The sequence below is a fragment of the Lipotes vexillifer genome, unplaced genomic scaffold (genome assembly GCF_000442215.2).
Source record: "Lipotes vexillifer unplaced genomic scaffold, Lipotes_vexillifer_v1.1 scaffold28, whole genome shotgun sequence".
NCBI lineage: Eukaryota > Metazoa > Chordata > Mammalia > Artiodactyla > Lipotidae > Lipotes > Lipotes vexillifer.
In genome coordinates, this window is record NW_006793929.1 from 595,736 (window position 1) to 604,893 (window position 9,158).

The window sequence follows — 9,158 nt, forward strand, 5'->3', positions numbered from 1 at the left end:
ACACAGGACATGGCCAACAGCAAGGAAACACCAGAGCCTCAATAAACATTCATCAGCAATTTAAAGAAAGGTGCGCTTCACTGACTTAAAAGTCCCTCCAGAACAGGAACTTCTTGTAGTTCTAGAAAGAAGGCAAGCACTTACACTGGTAAGTGGAAACACTGTTTTCTTTCAGCTGCCTATTTAACTGTTCGTTTACAACATCTGGTTCCCTAAGAGTCATCACTTTCACTAAAAACATAAAAGAAGCCTCTTCCACCCGCATAAGAAATTAACTTACTGCATCTTTTTCAGGGTTGCAGACTTTCACCCACAGAATATGGTCCAAGAGCCAATCAATGGGTTTCTCCTTATAGAACATAAATATGAATTCCACAATTAGAGTGAGGTCTGGCGCTTGAAACATTTTACCTGAAAAGATATTCCCAATCAGTAACTGTAATAAAGAAGCCAAGCAGCAAAATAGCTTAAATGAGTGAAATCCATACAACAAATACACTAAAGCTTGTGCTTTCAACTATAAATCATTATCAATAATTTCCCCACCTGTCTTATCAAAAACAAACTTGCTTTAGCTAAGTTTAGTTGTCACCTGAGTATAAACAGAAGTAGGTACTGAACTCTCCATTACAAAATCTATCATACAATTACTAGCTCAAAGGATTCAGGAAGCAAGCTGGAGATTTTTCCTTCATGTCTTATTAAAATTCTTCCCATAAAAAAGGAACTTAAGAGGTTTAAGTAAAAAAAAAAAATTAACGAAATCAATAAAAGCAAAAACAAGGACTCCTGATTTTGTCTTCACTGAAACCTTCACAAATAAAGATGTTTTTTGAGTCTTAAATTAGGTTTTGAGATAAATGATCAACAAGATCAAAGCCCCAGCCCCTAATACTTACAGATTTAAAGCATTAGAGGAAGCGAAATGTTACTGTCTGGGGTGTTTTTTAAGACCCACAAATTTCCTTCAACCTTCAACTTTAAACATATTCTCTTTAGTTGGATACTTTAGGAATTTTAATGAAAAAAAAAACTTTACAAATAAGTACCCTTACTAGTCCATGAAAGCAACACATGAATACAAACTAATGACTGAACAAGAACTTCATGTACTATGTCAAATACCAGGAATTCCTATTAGAAAACCACTAGTGCAGGACTCTTCTTAAAAGAACCCCAATCTTGCAAAAGCTCTGGGCTTTAAAACAGGAACTCGAAGTGTCCGAGAAGGAACGAGACACGCTCCCCAGGACAGTGGTTGGCTCTCTGTGGACATAAAAAGCCAGCAGGGGGCTTCCCTGGTGGCGCAGCCGTTGGGAGTCCGCCTGCCGATGCAGGGGACACGGGATTGTGCCCCGGTCTGGGAAGATCCCACATGCCGCGGAGCAGCTGGGCCCGTGCGCCATGGCCACTGAGCCTGCGCGTCCAGAGCCTGTGCTCCGCAACCGGAGAGGCCACAGAAGTGAGAGGCCTGCGTACCGCCAAAAAAAAAAAAAAAAAAGCCAGCAGGGCTGCCTTGCTGAACTCCAGAGTAAATATTACCATCTTAGAACTCTCCAAATACTATTTTGGGTTGACTTTCAACATTTTATACACAGAAGTTTACCGAAATTAAATTTTCTCAAAAGCAATCCATTTCCAGAGGAAAAAAGACAACTTTAAGGTTAAAAAAAAATAGTCTAAGTCACAGTTATTTCTGAAAAGTAAATAAATCTAAAACTTTTCTTACCAATGAAGCCCAGCTGGGAGAACTCAAGTATCATCCATTCCTCAGAAGAAAGTTGAAGTGCAAAATTTTTTATGGTGTTAAAGTAATTCTGTTTGACAATAATATCATCTTCAAGCTAAAGAAAGTTGAACAATCATATTAATAAATCAGAAAGAGAAGGAAGATTTAAAGAGAACATTCTTTACTATGGAAAAACTCAAGCACACTTTTATAATGACAATCAAGGAAACAATGGTCAAAAATGATGAAAATATAAAAATAAATTTTAGGACTTGCCTAGCAGTCCAGTGGTTAAGACTCCATGCTCCCAATGCAGGGGGCACGGGCTCCATCCCTGGTCAGGGAAGATCCCACATGCCACGTGGTGTGGCCAAAAAGTATATAATAATAATAATGATAAAATAAAAAGGAAAAATTATTAAAAAATAACTAAAATAAATTTTATTAAAAGAAAGCAAGGAAAATAAAATGGCAGATGCACATAGCAAGTAACAAAACCACTCCCTTACCATGGGAAATAACAAAACTACTCCATGAATTACTCCTTTTGGTCCTTTTATGGCTCCCAACATGCTTTCACACTATCCTGTTTTCTTTTCAAAGGAAAAGAATTTTATAGGCCTTTTAATTTTTTTTTTGCTTTTTACATAATACATGTAACAAGTCAAAAAAGGAAAAAAGCTAGCAGCTCTCCTCTGCCCTCCACCCTGCTAGTAGAAGTGACCAATGTTCAAGGTTGGGTGTGCACCCACTGGACACCTTCAATATGGGCATACAGCACAGGTTAGACCCATACCTACCTTAAGGTTCCCACCACCTTTACGTTTTTATTAAAAAGGGATCACATTATGAAACTGGCTTTTTTCTCTTAATATATCATGAATATCTTTCCAGGTTAAAGAGTATATATTTAAACCATTCTCTCTAGCAGATTCATACTATTCCCTGGGATTGATGGAGAAATCGTTCACCTGCTCACAGGCAGACACCCAGGTTGTTTCTCATTCTTTGTCAATGCAAACAATGCTTACACTTCACATCAGTGCTATTCATTTCTGTAGGATGGGTTCCTAAAAGTTCTCTTTTTATATTTTAAAAGGTATCTTCAAAATACTTAAGAAGCTGTAGCAAACTCAGAGTGCCAGTTAACCCCATGTGCTCTGCCATCACCACGTGTGTTACTGGAATGTTTACCAGTTCAACAGGGAGTTGACAGAGACCAGAGATCATGAGTATCTGCAAAGACTTCCTCCCCAAATCTCCTTTCAAAAAATTTTAAAGTCATAAGATGATTCTTTTTTACATATATACGTTATTTTTTAATATTCTTTTCCGTTGATGATTTTAATATCAATAAGAAAACTCTTCTTTTTTTTTTTTTTTTTTTTGCGGTACACGTACCTCTCACTGTTGTGGCCTCTCCCGTTGCGGAGCACAGGCTCCGGACACACAGGCCCAGCGGCCACGGCTCACGGGCCCAGCCGTTCCGCGGCATGTGGGATCCTCCCGGACCGGGGCACGAACCCGTGTCCCCTGCATTGGCAGGCGGCCTCTCAACCACTGTGCCACCAGGGAAGCCCCTTCCTTTTCTTAATGACATATTATCATTTCTAGTTATCTGCAAGTAATTTTCACTTATTTTAGTATTTAGATTTTTTTCATGTGTTTAAGTCCTATAAGCTTTCTTCCTATCTGTGAAGAAACAGTAGCAATATTTGGACAGGTACGATTTTGACTCACCCAATATTTACTGAGCTTTGATTATGTTCCAGACACACTACTAAACCCTGGGAACCCACGAGTGAATAGAAAAGACAAGTTTTATACCCTCAGAGCTTATAGGGAAGCCAGAGGGAAAACCAGACAAAGCACAAGGCCCCGCTGGCATCTAACCTTGCTTTCCCAAAGAAGAGATGCCCACACACACGCAAACATTGGCTGTGGACGCCCAAAGGAAAGATGACCCCCAATACCAGGTACTTCCGAGTTTTTCCAATAAGTAGATTAAAAAACAAGCTTGGAATAGAGATGCAGACGTAGGGAACACACGTGTAGACATGGGTGGGGGGAGCGGGGTGGGGGATGAATTGGGAGATTGGGATTGACATATACATCATGTGTAAAACAGATAGCTAGTGGGAACCTGCTATATAGCACAGGGAGCTCAGTTCGGTGCTCCGTGGTGACCTAGATGGGTGGGATGGGGGAGTGTAGGAGGGAAGTCCAAGAGGGAGGGAATATATGTACACATATAGTTGATTCACTTCGTTGTATAGCAAAAATTAACACAACATTGTAAAGCAACTATACTCCAATTTAAAAAACAAAAACAAGCTTGGGACTGATTTAAATATACAGAAGTATAGGTGAAATAATTAAATGCCTACTTAAAATTTAGTACACTAAATTTAGTTACCACCAAAAATTTACATTTTTTATATTAAATTAGAAAAATTGCTTTCTTCCACTCTCACACCTCATCAAACAACTTCACTTTTTAAAAAACTTTTAAAGATAACTGTAGATTCATATGCAGCTATAAAAAATAATACAGAGGGGCTTCCCTGGTGGCGCAGTGGTTGAGAGTCAGTCTGCCGATGCAAGGGACACGGGTTCATGCCGCGGTCCGGGAGGATCCCACGAGCCGCGGAGAGGCTGGGCCCGTGAGCCATGGCTGCTGAGCCTGCGCGTCCGGAGCCTGTGCTCCGCAACAGGAGAGGCCACAGCAGTGAGAGGCCCGCGTACCACAAAAACAAACAAACAAACAAACAAAATAAATAAAATACAGAGACCCAACATACCCCCAATATATATCCTCCAATATAATTACAGCACAATATCACTACCAGGAAATTGACTCTGATACAATTCAACCACATTATTCAAATTTCACCAGTTGTACATGCACTCAGTTGTGTGTAGTTGTGTGTCTGTGTGCTTAGCTACATGCAATCTTAACACATGTACATGTGCAAGAGCACCAGTAGAGCTAGGACACAGATCAGTTCCGTCACAGGGACTCTCATGCTACCCTTTACATCCTCAGCCACCTCCCTCCTCTCCCCCATTACTAGCCTCTGGTAACCAAGAGTGTTCTCCATCTTCATAATTTTGTCATTTCAAGATGGCTATATAGGGACCTCCCTGTTGGCGCAGTGGTTAGCAATCTGCCTACCAATGCAGGGGACACAGGTTCGATCCCTGGTCCAGGAACATCCCACATGCCGCGGAACAACTAAGCTTGTGCACCACAACTACTGAGCCCACGCGCTCTAGAGCCCGCGAGCCACAACTACTGAAGCCTGCGCGCCTAGAGCCCGTGCTCCGCAACAAGAGAAACCACCACAATGAGAAGCCCGCACACTGCAATGAAGAGGAGCCCCCGCTCGCCGCAACTAGAGAAAGCCCGAACACAGCAATGAAGACCCAGTGCAGCCAAAAATGAAATTAATTAATTAATTTAATTTAATTAAAAAAAATAATGCTATATAAAGACTGGCTTTTTAAACTGAGCATAATTCCCCTGAGATCTAAGATGTCCTGTATCATAGTTCATGTCTTTTCATTATTTGGTACTGCACGGTAGGAATGCACCACAGTTTGTTTAACCAGTCACCTGCTGAAGAATATATGGGTTGTTTCCAGGGTTTGCTATTATGAATGAAGCTGCTATGAACCTGCACATACAGGTCTTTTAGTGAACACATGTGCTTCTCTGACATCAATGTTTTATCATGGCAAGAGTCACTTTTTGAAAAATCTAACATATATCCCATTAGTAGTCGCTAGTTTATAGAGAGAAGTTAAAATACAAGTTGTAAAATATTGCTTTTGAAGTATGCAACTGTAGTATCTGAAAGAGGTGGAATATTATATTTACATTTTTGCTCCCATTTTTTTTAATGTACAAGGAGAAGCCAAAAACTAATGGTGGTTACCCATGGGGGAGGGAGAAAACACGGGAAGGGGACAAGGATAAAAAGGAGACTTCTGTAAATATATCTTATTTTATATAACTTTTGATTTGGGAATGTTATGTTTTTTACAACTAAGAAGGCAAAAAATCCTAAAGACTGAATACAAATGGAAACAAATGAACCTAGTTTCATATCAGGTTGTCAGTGTGGTCACACAGTATGAAGAATTTTGTCAAGTGACTTTCAAACACAGAATTTTGACTATATATCCATATCAGGATATACTCTTAGGGAGGAAAAAAGGACGAAAAACTTTTAATTGCATTTAGTAGTCTAATTGTTAGTAGTGATATTGGTATTATTATTTTGAAACCATTCTAGGTATACTATAGAATAAAAGAATTATGTTATTTAGTTAATTTTCACTAAAACCAAGACTTTCAACGTAAGAGAAAAGAAATATATGTAAAATTCAAAAAAGTTAAATAAAAATACTATAATCTTACACTTGAATTGGGACTATCAATATAAACGCAATTTTTTTCTTCTGAGAAATAAAATGTTCTTTTCCTTATTAAAACACCTAGAAGCGGGCTTCCCTGGTGGCACAGTGGTTGAGAGTCCGCCTGCCGATGCAGGGGACACGGGTTTGTGCCCCGGTCCGGAAAGATCCCACGTGCCGCGGAGCGACTAGGCCCGCGAGCCATGGCCGCTGATCCTGCGCGTCCGGAGCCTGTGCTCCGCAGCGGGAGAGGCCACGACAGTGAGAGGCCCGCGTACCGCAAAAAAAAAAAAAAAAAAAAAAAAAACACCTAGAAGCAAAGACACAATAGCAACGAGCATGTCAAGCACACAGACTGTGGTCCTGAATACCATACACCTCTAAAAAGAACAGGGCTCCCTAGAGAAATGGCTGGTTCTAGATCTGGGATAGGAAATGTTCAGGATGTGCCAGTCAGCAAGGAAGTGATCAAAGATTACTGGACTTACATGAAAAGAATACAAGAGCCAATTTGAAGAGATTCCCACTGGCTTATGATGGGCCAATACAAGCATCAATATGAATAATGCTTGCAAAGATTGAGGCAAACTATATCTCTTTTTAAAAATCCATGAGTTCATAACAGTACTCTAAAAATGGTCACCACTGGAGATTGCTATGATATCAACTATAAAAATTAACAAAGAGAAAGAATCAAGCATTTATTCTTCCCTTCCTTTGTGAACTATTTTTCAAGATAACCGAATGGTTAAGAAGGGAGAGTCCTTTATAGAAGAACTCTACTTACAAGAACATTACAATTCTTAGAATTAGAAAATTACCAGTTGGCAACCTCTAATGAAATAAGCGATCTGGGGTAAAATAATCAATGGAAACTGAAACCATAGGAGGAATGGCTGCTGGGGAGCTGTTTAATAAAGGAGAGATGAGACTGACAACCCTACACCCACTGATTAAACCTCAGCATCACTAAAAGTGGGACAACCTGACAACAAAGTACATCACTATGTTATAAAGGAAGAACTATGCAGTACCACCTATGAAGTGTCTGCATCATCAAACGGTTTCCTAGAAGACTGTCTTCAAGTCCAAGTCATTATGGAGCCGGGTGTGCTGCTGTAATGGGAAACTTCATTACAAGCCACAAGCAAAACACTAGGGCAGCTGACATTTTCTTTTCCCTTTAGATGTACATCTGTGATGACCACAGAGTAACCGCTGTCTCTACTGGCTTACTTTATTTTTGGCCGCACTGCTTGGCTGGAGGGATCTTAGTTCCCCGACCAGGGATTGAACCTGCACCCTCAGCAGTGAAAGCATGAAGTCCTAACCACTGGACAGCCAGGGAATTCCCTCTATTTCCTTTTTTAAAGTACTCTTTAAAAGTCTTGGGTAGGGCTTCCCCGGTGGCGCAGTGGTTGAGAGTCCGCCTGCCGATGCAGGGGACACAGGTTCGAGCCCTGGTCCAGGAAGATTCCACATGCTGCACAGCAACTAAGCCCACATGCCACAACTACTGAGCCTGTGCTCTAGAGCCCGTGAGCCACAACTACTGAGCCCTCATGCCACAACTACTGAAGCCCGCGCACCTAGAGCCTGTGCTCCACGACAAGAGAAGCCACCGCAATGAGAAACCCATGCACTGCAATGAAGAGTAGCCCCTGCTCGCCACAACTAGAGAAAGCCCACACGCAGCAACAAAGACCCAACACAGCCAAAATAAATTAATTAATTAAATAAATTAATTTTTAAAAAAGTCTTGGGTAGGATACACCCCCAACACATGCAATCTTGAAGTCATGTCCCTGGGATAATTATGAAGTCTGGATTACAATACTTTGTACATCATAATGAACTCACTGAGAGAATTCTATACATTATGTAAAAACCTGAAGGTAAAGCAACTCCCTCTTTTCTGAGGCATAATTTTTGGGCAAATAGGGTAATTTTAAGAATGTTCAGTGGATCCATATGTGAAAGACCTGAAAAGCTGGTAGCAATCTTAATGACCAACAATAAGATCATCGCGATAGTTGAATAATGGTACTTCAAGAAGCAATTAAAAATTATACCAATCTATAATTACTGGCAGATAAAGGTGTCTACAGTATGCTAAATGACAGCAAAACAGGCTTTAAGACAGTATGTACAGTACACTCCTGTTATAAAAAGGGTTGTATTAAATGAGTTAATATGTGGAAAACATATATTTTAAAGAACAATGCCTGACACATGGTAAGTATGCAATAAATGTTAGTTCATAGCAGCTGTTATTGTTATAATACATCATATATTGACCCTGCTTAGGGGAAGTTTTCCTTACCATCCTCTTTCTTAACCCCCATCCTTTTCTCAATTTTTAAATATTAACTTTTCCTACACTCCCCCCAAAAGCTTTAAGGTTCCATTAATTCTTCCCTTGGAGGAAAACTGGAAACAAATTTTAAAAGTGATATAGCTACACTTTTAAATTCTCTCTATAAAGTTCTTGACCATAATGTAAATATTTATATACTGGCCCTAGAACAAAGAGCAAGGTTCAACTACCATAATATTTGGTATACGTTAAAATAAAATGCTGTGAAATTATCTTAAAACTAAAATCAGACTTCTCTAATGTATTTAGAGGAAATGTACTACCTATATCTAGGATATTGTGTTTTTGTATATGCACAGCTGTTGAATCCTGTTATAGACAATGTTGCACTCTATCACCATTTCCATTTTCCATCCTGTGAACCAAGGAAGGGTTCATGCACACTTGAATGCAGCTGGCCCGAGGTACAATGTCAAAGGAGACAAAGTCTGCCCTCAAGAAGTCCACCTTCCGGGCTTCCCTGGTGGTGCAGTGGTTGAGAGTCCGCCTGCCGATGCAGGGGACGCGGGTTCGTGCCCCGGTCCGGGAAGATCCCACATGCCGCGCAGCGGCTGGGCCCGTGAGCCATGGCCGCTGAGCCTGTGCGTCCGGAGCCTGTGCCCCGCGATGGGAGAGGCCACAGCACCGCGTACC

At 40.6% G+C, this 9,158-nt stretch overlaps 1 protein-coding gene across 1 annotated transcript in view; it reads right to left on the reverse strand.

Moving 5' to 3' along the window:
* The window catches only part of MGAT4A (alpha-1,3-mannosyl-glycoprotein 4-beta-N-acetylglucosaminyltransferase A), a 107,817-nt gene that overhangs the window by 14,232 nt on the left and 84,427 nt on the right, over positions 1 to 9,158 (reverse strand). The window contains exons 8-9 of the mRNA XM_007466881.1: positions 1,730 to 1,844; positions 281 to 411 (exon numbers count right to left, since the gene is read on the reverse strand). Of these exons, the coding sequence (XP_007466943.1) occupies positions 281 to 411; positions 1,730 to 1,844 (246 nt within the window). The remainder of the gene's footprint in view (positions 1 to 280; positions 412 to 1,729; positions 1,845 to 9,158) is intronic.